This window comes from Oncorhynchus tshawytscha, linkage group LG19 (genome assembly GCF_018296145.1).
Source record: "Oncorhynchus tshawytscha isolate Ot180627B linkage group LG19, Otsh_v2.0, whole genome shotgun sequence".
NCBI classification, from domain to species: Eukaryota; Metazoa; Chordata; class Actinopteri; order Salmoniformes; family Salmonidae; genus Oncorhynchus; species Oncorhynchus tshawytscha.
Window position 1 is genome coordinate 1258802 of NC_056447.1, and position 14731 is coordinate 1273532.

Below are 14731 nucleotides of genomic sequence, written 5' to 3' on the forward strand. Positions count from 1 at the left end.
ACTGTAGATTGGGGGGAGTGGGTGTCCTTGACAGGTATGTCATCTGACACTGACAGGAAGCGGAGTGTGCTGATGGATTTGATTTTGTGCAGGTGTGCATGTGTTTGTGACCTGTGTCAAGAGTGTTTGATGGATCATTTTGCATCCATACCAGCAATGATTTTCATAGTCGATGAGGGATGACTTACTGTGTCTACATAACTAGTCTGAACAGTACCTCTACTGAATAAACAGCCTGGCAGTAACTGACAGTGTAGAATACCAGCAGGTCAATACCATGTGTGTGAGCGTGTGTGTGTTTGTTGAGGAGATTAGCCCACACATTTTAGGCTACACTCCGCTGCCCACCTGGGAAATCAAAGGGGACAGAAGAGTGGAACGGATTACCCACTACAGCATCAGACTGAGCAGAGATTAGACATGCCACAGTACATTGACGGTCAGCTGTGGAATATCACGTCTCTAGCTATTAGCTTAGCATCAGTGTTGGCTTTAGCTTAGCATCAGTGTTGGCTTTAGCTTAGCATCAGTGTTAGCTTCAGCTAAGCGGGTCACAGCTAAAGGGGCATTCAGCAGTTGAAACAATAACAAAGTGATCTCCATGCCTTTGTTTCAGTAAAAAGCTGAGGGATGGGGCTGGGGAAATGTAAGCACTCTCAAATTCATTGACAGAGCTATGTATACAAGGACTGACCGTCCATTATAACAACATTATAGTTTTAGCAATTCTTTTGAGGCTGCATGGTGTTTATTTACATTGACTTTGTTTACAAACAATGTAGTTAAACAAGGTTATGTTTTTGGGTTCTGATTGGGTACGACAGTTGAAATGAGATCATGAGGCATTTCTAAGTCATATTCTTCAAGAATCAATGGCTACATCATTATTCATTTATTTTCTATTGTGTTATTGACTGTACGTTTGTTCATGTGTAACTCTGTGTTGTTTTTGTCGCACTGCTTTGCTTTATCTTGGCCAGGTCGCAGTTGTAAATGAGAACTTGTCCTCAACTGGCCGACCTGGTTAAATAAAGGTGTTCTCAACTGGCCGACCTGGTTAAATAAAGGTGTTCTCAACTGGCCGACCTGGTTAAATAAAGGTGTTCTCAACTGGCCGACCTGGTTAAATAAAGGTGTTCTCAACTGGCCGACCTGGTTAAATAAAGGTGTTCTCAACTGGCCGACCTGGTTAAATAAAGGTGTTCTCAACTGGCCGACCTGGTTAAATAAAGGTGTTCTCAACTGGCCGACCTGGTTAAATAAAGGTGTTCTCAACTGGCCGACCTGGTTAAATAAAGGTGTTCTCAACTGGCCGACCTGGTTAAATAAAGGTGTTCTCAACTGGCCGACCTGGTTAAATAAAGGTGTTCTCAACTGGCCGACCTGGTTAAATAAAGGTGTTCTCAACTGGCCGACCTGGTTAAATAAAGGGGTTCTCAACTGGCCGACCTGGTTAAATAAAGGTGTTCTCAACTGGCCGACCTGGTTAAATAAAGGTGTTCTCAACTGGCCGACCTGGTTAAATAAAGGTGTTCTCAACTGGCCGACCTGGTTAAATAAAGGTGTTCTCAACTGGCCGACCTGGTTAAATAAAGGTGATCTCAACTGGCCGACCTGGTTAAATAAAGGTGATCTCAACTGGCCGACCTGGTTAAATAAAGTATAACATAAATACATGTATGTCCCAAAATGGACGTAGCAACTGCAGATTGCCTCTTTAAAGCAGCCAGAGAAATGTAGGGACACAAAAAGGTAAGGGGGGGGAGATGAGTAGAATAAGCCACTGTAGACTTTTGAGATGTCTGACTAACCTACTGCCTTTCCCTCTTTACAGACTAGCATCGAAGACAATGACAACTACATAGCCATTATTGATGGAATCAACAGTGTCAGTCGATTCGGTATGTCAACCTGACTTAACCCTAATAACTCTAACCTCAACCAATCAACTTTTTTTTTACTCACCTGCTGTAAGCACAGCCATAATTATCTCCCTTGCATTTCATTATTGATGTATTACTGCACAGCACTGTTCCTAAGTTTCAGTACATGTACAGTAGATAGTTAATGCTAATGGAGGTTGAAGTTTTCAATGCAGGTAGGCATTACAGAGTGCATCAACTAATTTAATGTCAATTCAAGGGCCACTATCCCCCACAATCACACACCCATTACCTCACTGTGCCTTAATGTAACCCACAGGCACACCCTAATGCATAAACACACACACACTGTTTTCTTATATATTTATCTTCTGTTGTTCATCCTCTATTGTTTAACCTCTATCATTCATACTCTATCGTTCATCCTCTATCGTTCATACTCTATTGTTTATCCTCTATCGTTTATCCTCTATCGTTCATACTCGTTTATCCTCTATCTTTTATCCTCTATCCTCTATCGTTCATACTCTTATCATTTATCCTCTATCGTTTATCTTCTATCATTCATACTCTATCGTTCATACTCTATCGTTTATCCTCTATTGTTTACCCTCTATCGTTTATCCTCTATCGTTCATACTCTGTCGATCGTTTATCCTCTATCTTTTATCCTCTATCCTCTATCGTTCATCCTCTATCATCCTCGTCCATCGTTTATCCTTTACCGTTTGTCCTCTTTCGTTTATCCTCTATCCTTTATTCTCTATCCTTGATCGTTCATCCTCTATTGTTCAACCTCTATCGTTCATCATCTATCGTTCATCCTCTATTGTTTATCCTCTATGGTTTATCCTCTGTCCTCTATTGCTCATCCTCTATTGTTTATCCTCTATCGTTTATTCTCTATCGTTCATTCTCTATCTTTTATCCTCTATTGTTTATCCTCTATGGTTCATCCTCTATCGATCATTCTCTATGGTTCATCCTCTATTGTTCATTCTCTATCATTCATCCTCTATTGTTTATCCTCTATCGGTTTATCCTCTACTGTTTATCCTGTATTGCTCATCCTCTATTGTTTATCATTCATTCTCTATCGTTTACCCTCTATCCTCTATCATCTATCATTCAGCCTTCATTCTCTATCTTTTATCCTCTATTGTTTATCCTCTATGGTTCATCCTCTATCGATCATTCTCTATGGTTCATCCTCTATTGTTCATTCTCTATCATTCATCCTCTATTGTTTATCCTCTATCGTTCATCCTCTATGGTTCATCCTCTATTGTTTATCCTCTATCAATCATTCTCTATCGCTCATCCTCTATCGTTTATACTCTATTGTTTATTCTCTGTCATTTATCCTTTTTTGTTTATTCTCTATCGTTTATCCTCTATTGTTTATCCTCTATCGTTCATTCTCTATCGTTTACCCTCTATCCTCTATCGGTTATCATCTATCATTCAGCCTTCATCGTTCATACTCTATTGGTTATCCTCTATTGTTTATCCTCGATCGTTCATCCTCTATCGTTCATCCTCTATTGTTCATCCTCGATCGTTCATCCTCTATCGTTTATCATCATTTATCCTATTTTGTTTATCCTCTATCGTTCATCCTCTATTGTTCATCCTCTAATGTTTATTCTCTATCATTTATCCTCTGTTTATCCTCTATCGTTTATACACTATTGGCTATCCTCTATCGGTTATCCTATATCGTTCATCCTCTATCGTTTATCCTCTATCATTTATCCTATATTGTTTATCCTCTATCGTTCATCCTCTATTGTTCATCCTCTAATGTTTATTCTCTATCATTTATCCTCTGTTTATCCTCTATCGTTTATACTCTATTGGCTATCCTCTATCGGTTATCCTATATCGTTCATACTCTATCATACTCTATCATTCATACTCATATTCACATTCATCGTTTATCCTGTATTGGTAATCCTGTATTGATTATCCTGTATCGGTTCATCTCTATCGTCTGTCATTCTCTCTTCCTTTTGATCTGTTCCTCTATTTCACTTTTGCTTCTCTGTCTGCGTCCCCTACACTTTCACCCTGTCTAGGTAAGAGTGGGAGGGTGGGTCCCTTCTCTCTCCGGGGCCTCCTGCCCAACTCTACAGAGAAGTACTTCATCTACAACGGCTCCCTCACCACCCCACCCTGCACTGAGACCGTGGAGTGGATCGTCTTCAAGAACACTGTGGCCATCTCCGACACGCAGGTGAGTGGTTCCATGTACGGTTGAAGTCAGAAGTTTACCTACACTTAGGTTGGAGTCATTAAAACTTGTTTTTCAACCATTCCACAAATTTCTTGTTAACAAGCTGTAGTTTTGGCAAGTCGGTTAGGACATCTACTTTGTGCATGACACAAGTAATGTTTCCAACAATTGTTTACAGACAGATTATTTCACTTAAAATTCACTGTATCACAATTCCAGTGGGTCAGAAGTTTACATACACTAAGTTGACTGTGCCTTTAAACAGCTTGGAAAATTCCAGAAAATGTCATGGCTTTAGAAGTTTCTGATAGACCAATTGACATCATTTGAGTCAATTGGAGGTCTGCCTGTGGATGTATTTCAAGGCCTACCTTCAAACTCAGTGCCTCTTTGCTTGACATCATGGAAAAATCAGCCAAGACCTCAGAAAATAAATTGTAGACCTCCACAAGTCTGGTTCATCCTTGGGAGCAATTTTCAAACGCCTGAAGGTACCATGTTCATCTGTACAAGCAATAGTATGCAAGTATAAACACCATGGGACCACGCAGCTGTCATACCGCTCAGGACGGAGATGCGTTCTGTCTCCTAGAGATGAACGTACTTTGGTGTGAAAGTGCAAATCAATCCCAGAACAACAGCAAAGGACCTTGTGAAGATGCTGGAGGAAACAGGTACAAAAGTATCTAAATCCACAGTAAAACGAGTCCTATATCGCCATAGCCTGATGGGCCGCTCAGCAAGGAAGAAGCCACTGCTCAAAAACTGCCATAAAAAAGCCAGACTATGGTTTGCAACTGCACATGGGGACAAAGATAGTACTTTTTGTCCTCTGGTCTAATGAAACAAAAATAGAACTGTTTGGCCATAATGACCATCTTTATGTTTGGACGAAAAAGGGGGAGGCTTGCAAGCCGAAGATCACCATCCAAACCGTGAAGCACGGGGGTGGCAACATCATGTTGTGGGGGTGCTTTGCTGCAGGAGGGACTTCACAAAATAGATGGCATCATGAGGCGGGAAAATTATGTGGACATATTGAAGCAACATCTCAAGACCACAGTCATGAAGTTAAAGCTTGGTCGCAAATGGGTCTTCCAAATGGACAATGACCCCAAGCATACTTTCAAAGTTCTGGCAAAATGGCTTAAGGACAACAAAGTCAAGGTATTGGAGTGGTCATCACAAAGCCCTGACCTCAATCCTATAGAACATTTGTTGGCAGAACTGAAAAAGAGTGTGCGAGCAAGGAGGTCTACCAACCTGACTCAGTTACACCAGCTTTGTCAGGAGGAATGGGCCAAAATTCACCCAAAATATTGTGGGAAGCTTGTGGAAGGCTACCTGAAAACTTTTGACCCAAGTTAAACAATTTACAGACAATGCTACCAAATACCAATTGAGTGTATGTAAACTTCTGACCCACTGGGAATGTGATGACTGACCTAAGACAGGGAATTTTTTACAAGGATTAAATGTCAGGAATTGTGAAAAACTGAGTTTAAATGTATTTGAGTAAGGTGTATGTAAACCTCTGACTTCAACTGAACACCTGTGTGTGCATTTATGAAATCAGAGAGTGTGTGGAAATGTTGTTTTTGTCAGTACAGAAGAAGAGATAGCGTGAGCAACAGGAAGAGGGGGAATTGACAGATGTCTTTTAGAGTGTGAATGGGTTGGGCGGGACCTTCACATACACTCCTTCATCTGTATAGATAAAAGGCATTACACAAGGTTGTTTTCACAAGGCACTTCTAAACTGTTTCATTATGCCTGCGCCTGTGTCTTTTTGTTTTTGTGTCGGACTTGGTGCCAGACCTCTGCTTTTGATTTATGTCTGCATTCATAATTGATCGTGTGTGTGTGTGTGTGTGTCAGCACCATGCGTTTCAGTTTAAGCAGAGTAAAGGCCTCTGTGCGCCTTTCTTTGTTTGTTTTAATTACAGCTTTTATATACCTGTCAATCACAAATACCAGGGTAACAGGGAAAACAGCCACTCACACTCCTTTTAAGTCTTTAACTCTTGACATCCTGTTGTCTGACACACACCCTCTTTCCATTTAAACTGGCTTTCAGTCTGCCCGTTTTCAGGTTTCTGTATGGTATGGTATGGTAATGTCACGTCTCAAGTTTCAAAACACTTTGAAAGGCCATTTTTGGGAGAATTGTTCCTCTATTGTGTAGCTTGGTAGCTTTTCAAACACTCCCTGGAGGCGTACACTAGCTCTTATGTGATAGAATTACCATATCGCCAGTCGTGCATACAGTAGCCAATATATTCAAACAACGGTATCCACATATTTGTTGTTTTGATAACCTTAACTAATAACCAATGCCTGTGCATATGCAAAAGTATTTTTCTAAAGTTGTGCCATAAGAGCGTCATGATGAATCCTACTGTGTGTTTCTAGACAACACCACACCTATCATTACATTAGTACCAATGGCTGTCGCAGAGGCTGCCCGAGTCACGGTGTGCCCGAGTCACGGTGTGCCCGAGTCACGGTGTGCCCGCGTCACGGTGTGCCCGAGTCATGGTGTTTGGCCCGAGTCACGGTGTGCCTGAGTCACGGTGTTTGGCCCGGGTGTGCCCGAGTCACGGTGTGCCCGAGTCACGGTGTGCCTGAGTCACGGTGTTTGGCCCGCGTCACGGTGTGCCCGAGTCACGGTGTGCCCGAGTCACGGTGTGCCCGAGTCACGGTGTGCCCGCATCACGGTGTGCCCGAGTCACGGTGTTTGGCCCGCGTCACGGTGTGCCTGAGTCACGGTGTTTGGCCCGAGTCACCCCGAGTCACGGTGTTTGGCCCGAGTCACGGTGTGCCCGAGTCACGGTGTTTGGCCCGAGTCACGGTGTGCCTGAGTCACGGTGTTTGGCCCGCGTCACGGTGTGCCCGAGTCACGGTGTGCCCGAGTCACGGTGTGCCTGAGTCACGGTGTTTGGCCCGAGTCACGGTGTGCCCGAGTCACGGTGTGCCCGCATCACGGTGTGCCGAGTCACGGTGTTTGGCCCGAGTCACGGTGTGCCCGAGTCACGGTGTTTGGCCCGAGTCACGGTGTGCCCGAGTCACGGTGTGCCCGCGTCACGGTGTGCCCGCGTCACGGTGTTTGGCCCGAGTCACAGTGTGCCCCGAGTCACGGTGTTTGTCCCGAGTCACGGTGTGCCCGAGTCACGGTGTGCCCGAGTCACGGTGTTTGGCCCGAGTCACGGTGTTTGGCCCGAGTCACGGTGTTTGGCCCGAGTCACGGTGTGCCCGAGTCACGGTGTTTGGCCCCCGATCACACTCACAGCCACTCTGGTTGGAATGCTGTGTGAGTCAGAGGACCAGTGTTCTGTACAGTGTTACGCAATCAACTGTAGAAGAGGTGTATAGGACAGTCATCCATGCATGTGTGTATTTTATTAAACCTTATTTTACCAGTCAATTAAAGAACAAATTCGTATTTGCAATGTTCTTATTTACAGAAAGTTATTTTTTGATGGCCTGTGTGTTAGGTTGTGTGACGTCTGAATACTGTATGACCCATAGTTTTGAAGGTCTGTGAGAATGTATCATGATAATAGTAATTACCTAGTATGTGGGTGGTGCCATCAAGTTAGTGCATTTTGAGAAGATTTCACCTCATTTTAACATTCTGTCATAAAGAAACATATTCAACTTAATAAGAAAACACGTTTTCCCATCTCAAGAGGTTCAATGTATCATTTAAAAAAAGACTATAGTAAGTGCGTACTAAGTGCCAAGTAAAGTAACAAGGTTGACTGTGGGAGGGTTGACCAGAAAAAGTAGAACCAGCTCACCTGATTTTACACTATGATTTGACTATGAAATGTTCAATATTTATTTTGAATGAAATATTTAAAAAGGAATAGTTTCACCATATTTAAAGGAGAGTTCAGTTCACGTGACAGGGTCGATCTTAAACTGAGGGCCAGACGTAAAGGAATCACTGATCACATACAATAAATGAAAAATCTCAAGAAATGACTTTGTCGAAGCAACAAAAAATAACTAGGGCTTTACAATGATGGCTACGCCGTGGATAAATGTTGGGACTAATTTGGTTAAAATATTCCTAGAAATCTCAGAGGCATTGTTCTGTATGAATGTGTTGGTTGTATTGTATTCTAGCTGGTGATGTTCTGTGAGGTGATGACCATATAGCAGACTATATAACATTAAGACATGTTATAGCTATGTAATAATGTGTGTATGAATGTGTTGGTTGCATGTGTTGTAGCTGGAGATGTTCTGTGAGGTGATGACCATACAGCAGACTTCCTCTGTGACATTATTTTGAGTTTATGCTATGAGGGGTCATAAGAGGTTATAACTGTTCATTGTGTTGTAGCTGGAGATGTTCTGTGAGGTGATGACCATGCAGCAGGCAGGCTACGTGATGCTGATGGACTACCTGCAGAACAACTACAGGGAGCAGCAGCAGCAGTTCATGGGCCAGGCCTTCTCCTCCTACACCGGCACAGAGGAGGTCCTCACTCCCAGTATGTACCTGTCTGTCTGTCTGTCAGAGGAGGTCCTCACTCCCAGTATGTACCTGTCTGTCTGTCAGAGGAGGAGGAGGTCCTCACTCCCAGTATGTACCTGTCTATCTGTCTGTCTGTCTGTCTGTCTGTCTGTCTGTCTGTCTGTCTGTCTGTCTGTCTGTCTGTCTGTCTGTCTGTCTGTCTGTCTGTCTGTCTGTCTGTCAGAGGAGGAGGTCCTCACTCCCAGCATGTACCTGTCTGTCTGTCTGTCTGTCTGTCTGTCTGTCTGTCTGTCAGAGGTCCTCACTCCCATGTATGTCTGTCTGTCTACCTGTCTGTCTGTCAGAGGAGGAGTCTGTCTGTCAGAGGAGGAGGAGGTCCTCACTCCCAGTATGTACCTGTCTATCTGTCTGTCTGTCTGTCAGAGGGGCATGTACCTGTCCTGTCTGTCATTCCCAGTATGTACCTGTCTGTCTGTCTGTCAGAGGAGGAGGTCCTCACTCCCAGCATGTACCTGTCTGTCTGTCTGTCTGTCTGTCAGAGGAGGTCCTCACTCCCAGTATGTACCTGTCTGTCTTGTCTGTCTGTCTCCAATAATCCATCCAACCATCTGTCGTATTCACTCCTGGTTCTTGGCGCTAACACCTGATTCAACTAATCAGGGTCTTGATGATTAGGTGATGAATAGATTCAGGTTTGTTAATGCTGGGCTGGAATAAAGTCTGCTGCCAAGTAACTCGCAGACAAATAGAGCATTAATATGTATTAAGGCTACATTGGCATTGCAGCAGAGCATAGAATGCTTCATTCTGAGCAGAAAATAGCAACATACCAATAACAAACATCTTAAATATATTTGTGACACTTTTGGTGGACTATTAAAATGTCATAGGTGGATTTTGATACATGTGAGGCAAGACTGGTAACCCAACTGAGAACCTGCAGCTTGTTATGGGCAAAGGTAATCTGTGACGCACACACACACACACACACCTACACATGGTACACTGTGGCTGTCTCAGAGCTCATTTGATGTATCATACATACTATGACTGGTTCCTGAGCCTACTAAAGCCGTGATGGCAGTGTGTTGTGTGTTTTCTGGTTAGACATCAGCATTAATCAGGACTTTAACTAGCATGTGGCATGCTGGCAGGCATTCAATAAGACAGCATGTGTGTCAGCATCTGTGTGTGTGCCTCTCTTAATTATACCCGGACTCTCTATATCCTTGAAGGGAGAATTTAATTGCTGTGGATGCTTAGGCACCAGGCTAATACACTAGCCCCTCTCGCACTCTCATCTTTATGTCTCTCTCTCTTTCTCTTTCCCTACATGCCAGCAATGGTATTAGTCTCTCAGTTTAAAGTTCTCTCCCCTCTTTAGACCTGGTGGTCGCTAGGTGTTGCTAGGTTACTGTGGCTGCCCCCTCCCTTTCACAGAGCACTTTCCAAATGTCTTCGGAAAATGGATACAGTGCATTGAATATGATATATAATGTACATGAATCGGTGTGAGATGCACATCACAAAAAATAAAAAATAAAGAAAAGAACTGGAGAACAATATTGCTGTTTCTTTGCTCCTCTCTGCCCTCTTGTGTTGAAAAGGGGTTAGTACAAATGTGAGTATCTTTCTTAAATCCCTCACCATCATTAAAATCATGAAATGAATGCATTCGCCCCCTCACCACAAATTATTTCCATGGTCTACTCTTGTGGCGCCCTTATGACCCTTCTGGGAAAAGAGGATACTTAACTAAGTAAACTGAAGTGCAGGCTTTAGCGTAGTTCGTGTAGATAATGTGTCAATGGTTTAGTTGTTGTCCCTGGCCATTGTCTCAGGTCTCATTTTGATTGATTTAAATTTCTCCCCCCTCTAATCTGTGTTAATCCCAGAGTCTCAGTGTGTCTGTGAGCTGCATTAGTGCCGCAGCACTAATCTTTGATGGTGACCTTTGACACAGGCATGAGGCATGGGTTTACCTCTCTTAACGGGAGAAACACCCACTTGTGATGACCATTATTCCCCCATGCAAATATTTTGGTGCAAGTTTCTCTGTTTCTTCTTCTCACAGTCTGCAGTTCAGAGCCGGAGAACGTGCAGGCAGACCCCCATAACCTGACCAGCCTGCTGGTGATGTGGGAGCGGCCACGGGCGGTGTACGACGCCGGGATAGAGAAGTACTCAGTTACCTACAAGCTAGCCCAGGGAGAGGACCCTCCGGCCTTTGAGTACCTGACCGACGGAGACCAGGATGTGGTGAGGGACATTTATGTAGCGGAGGTTGTTCACGGAACTAATGCTTGTGATCTGGAGCTCAGCAAACTAACACGCAAATCACCAACTGAGGCCAATCACATTTTGGAAGGTTTGTGTGAATGAGGGAATGGATGAAGAAACAACCAAAGAAACATAGTATGATTGAAAGCAAGAACAGATCCTACAAAGGTATAACCCTCCACATCGCCTCCACCCTAAACCCCATGTACTCCCCTCTTCCCGTCGTTCCCCAGGGGGCCATATTGCAGGACCTGATGGCCAACACCAGCTACGTGGTTCAGGTCTTGGCGGTCTGCACCAACGGTCTGTACGGCCGCGTGAGCGAGCAGCTGACTGTCGACATGCCGATCGACGACCCCGGTAAGAGCGACCGCGACCGCCAATACGTCTACACAGACCGTACATAGGGAGGGGGGGGTGTGTTATACTCTGCCGTAGCGTTCTGCTGACATAGAGAGTAGAGACCAAACATAGACGGTTGATCCTTTTCAAACCAGTTCCCTTTACTGTATGCTTTAATGGTAGGTCTTAACAGCAAAGTCACACTTACCGCTAGTGTAGTCTAGTCAGTCAGTTTGCCGATAAGATGCCCTGAAGGCTTCTCAGATAGAGTATGATCAGATTGTGTTAAGGGAATTCTGAAGAAGTTAAAGATGTAGTTCTCTCGTGGTTTCTGATTGGTGTCCACGTGGTGTCCGCAAATGACCACACATTTCACACCCACCGAACTGTTGCTGGTTTCCAGAGCCACTTCTGTTTCACTAGCCATCTTGGCCATCCTCCCTGTATGACGTTGTTTGTGATTTGAGAAGCGCCCCCCCCCCAGATTCTCTGTGTCTTCTCTTTGTCTAGTTCTGTTCCTTTAAACATGCACCCAGTTCCTCTATGTGCCACAGTAAATGTATTGCGTGTATTGTACTCTGTCTCTGGTGAAATCTTCTGTTCATCTTTCTTTGTACCCTTTTCAAGTGTGCTTTGATTTCTAAGACAGAAGAATGCCCCCCTCAATCTGTTTGTTTAAGGTCAAAGGTTATTCCACGTGTACCTTCTATGGCACTTTTGTTTTGGAATGGCATCTTTTCCTCCTGTCACAGTAAGGGAAAGTTTGCTTATGTGCAGCATTTGTATGAAATGATGGGTTCTCTGTATATCCTGAATTGTAAGTTTATAATAAACACATTTTGTCTTGCTAAAAATACTCGGCATCATATTTCGATGTGCATGAATTGTGTACACTCATCCAAATGACTTGAAACAATTGTGTGACCGAATGTGCTGTGACAATTGTGGTGACAAAACAACTCATTTGTGAATCGTGTTTGTGAATTCATTCATTCATCCCTTCCCTCTCCACTTAACTTTTGAAAAACCCACCTCATGCTTTACAAACCCACTCTGATCTGGCCTGAGGCCTCCATGATGTGTAACTTAGTCCCATCCAGGTAAGAGGATGTGTGTGTGCGTGGGCCTGTGTGTGCATGTGCATGGGTGCGTTAACACTCAGTTTGTGCTGACGCGGAAGTACTACGTGTGGATAACTTTCCCTCCTGTTGTTATTTCTCTATCCCTCTCCCTCTCTCTCACCTGGTGAGACAGCAACATATTCACCAAGATTTCTAATATAGGTTCATACTATCTAATGACTTGCCGCTTCATATACTGTGGACCCATTGAAAGATGTGGATATCAAGCTTCCGAAGATTTTTGTCAAGCCTCTATCCTGGATCCGAAGACCAATCTGTGAATTAAAATAAAGTTTTTGCACCCAGTTCATCAAACAAATACCATCAAAAACAGAATGGTTTTCACAAAATACTCAATCTGTTTGTGTGTGTGAGTGTCTCCTTGTGGTTATTCTTTCAGTTACAGTTTAAAGTACGTTTGAAGTGAAGTGTCTGTCTGTAAGAACGTCGTTGGGTTTGCCAATGGGGCCAAGATCTCAGAATACAATGTCATTGTTACTAATGGTTGTAAGTAAGGGCTCTCTGTTCAATCCCTATCGTAGAAGTTCAGCTTTACAGCGAGATTGAAGTTTAAAGGCAAAATGTTCCTGCTTTAGTGGACACTGCATTCAAATCAAATGAATCAAATACATTTTATTTGTCACATACACCTGTTTTATTCAGCGTAGACCTTCCGGTCAAATGTTTACTTACAAGCCCTTAACCAACAATGCAGTTTTAAGAAAAGTACCCGGACAAAAATATAAAAATAAATGTAACAGTAATTAAAGAGCAGCAGTAAAACAACAATAGAGAGGATATATACAGGGGGTACCGGTACAGAGTCAATGTGCTGGTGCACCGGTTAGTCGAGGTAATTGAGATAATATTATTATTAGAGTTATTAAAGTGACTTATGCATAGATAACAAGAGGGGGGGATGCAAATAGTCTGGGTAACCATTTGATTAGCTGTTCATGTCAGAGTCTTATGGCTTGGGGGTAGAAGCTGTTTAGAAGCCTCTTGGACCTAGACTTGGTGCTCCGGTACCGCTTGCCATGTGGTAGCAGAGAGAACAGTCTATGACTAGGGTGGCTGGAGTCTTTGACAATTTTTAGGGCCTTCCTCTGACACAGCCTGGTATAGAGGTCCGGGATTGCAGGAAGCTTGGCCCCAGTGATGTACTGGGCAGTGCACACTACCCTCTATAGTGTCTTGCGGTCGGAGGCCGAGCAGTTGCCATACAAGGCAGTGATGCAACCTGTCAGGATGCTCTCAATGGTGCAGCTGTAGTTCGAGTCGTGCCTGGCCGTGCAGTCATGAGTGAACAGGTATTACAGGAAGGGACTGAGCACGCACCCCTGAGGGGCCCCCGTGTTGAAGATCAGCGTGGCGGATGTTTTGTTACCTACCCTTACCACCTGAGGGCGGCCCGTCAGGAAGTCCAGGATCTAGTTGCAGAGGGAGGTTTAGTTCCAGGGTCATTAGCTTAGTGATGAGCTTTGAGTGCACTATGGTGTTGAATGCTGAGCTGTAGTCAATGAACAGCATTTTCACATAGGTGTTCCTTTTAGGTGTGGAGTGCAGTAGAGATTGCATCATCTGTGGATCTGTTGTGGCGGTATGCAAATTGGAGTGGGTCTAGTGTTTCTGGGATAATGGTGTTGCTGTGAGCCATGACCAGCCTTTCAAAGCACTTCATGGCTACAGACGTGAGTGCTTCGGGTCGATAGTCATTTAGGCAGGTTACCTTAGTGTCCTTGGGCAGAGGGACTATGGTGGTCTGCTTGAAACATGTTGGTATTACAGACAGACAGGGACAGGTTGAAAATGTCAGTGAAGACACTTGCCAGTTGGTCAGCACATGCTCGGAGTACACGTCCTGGTAATCTTCTGGCCCTTCGGCTTTGTGAATGTTGACCTGTTTAAAGGTCTTACTCACATCGGCCGCGGAGAGCGTGATCACACAGTCGTCCGGAACAGCTGATGCTCTCATGCACCGTAAACGATGCATATGTCGGCTCGGAAATGACCTTTCAATTTATTTCACGGAATCTGTAATGTTTCAGCTTTACAGATTGATTAGAGCCCTAAATTGAAGGCCAGAAGAAAAACAATCACACAAAACAATGTCTAGGCTGTTATCTTCCTAACTTGTCAGACTGTATCAGTCTTAGTTATTTATTTGTATGAACATACTTACAGTAACCCAGTGAGCACAAGACGTTGAAAGGCGTATTTAAAAAGATAGATACATATTTTCTACCTCCCAAAAACATATTTTGCTCTTTATTGTTTCCAAAAGGATTCTAACGCTCTCATCTGTGATTATTTTCAGAGGAGACCCCTGATCCAGATTCTACTGGATTTGCAGAGGAAGTAAGCATAATATAACATACATTGG

The 14731-nt window shown here is 43.8% G+C and overlaps 1 protein-coding gene across 5 annotated transcripts in view; it reads left to right on the forward strand.

Moving 5' to 3' along the window:
* The window catches only part of LOC112218213 (protein tyrosine phosphatase receptor type Z1), a 70180-nt gene that overhangs the window by 38402 nt on the left and 17047 nt on the right, over window positions 1-14731 (forward strand). For all 5 annotated transcript variants that reach the window (XM_024378831.2, XM_024378833.2, XM_024378834.2 and 2 more), the window contains exons 6-11: window positions 1835-1901; window positions 3962-4119; window positions 8471-8621; window positions 10680-10864; window positions 11119-11245; window positions 14666-14706. In XM_024378831.2, the coding sequence (XP_024234599.1) occupies window positions 1835-1901; window positions 3962-4119; window positions 8471-8621; window positions 10680-10864; window positions 11119-11245; window positions 14666-14706 (729 nt within the window). The remainder of the gene's footprint in view (window positions 1-1834; window positions 1902-3961; window positions 4120-8470; window positions 8622-10679; window positions 10865-11118; window positions 11246-14665; window positions 14707-14731) is intronic.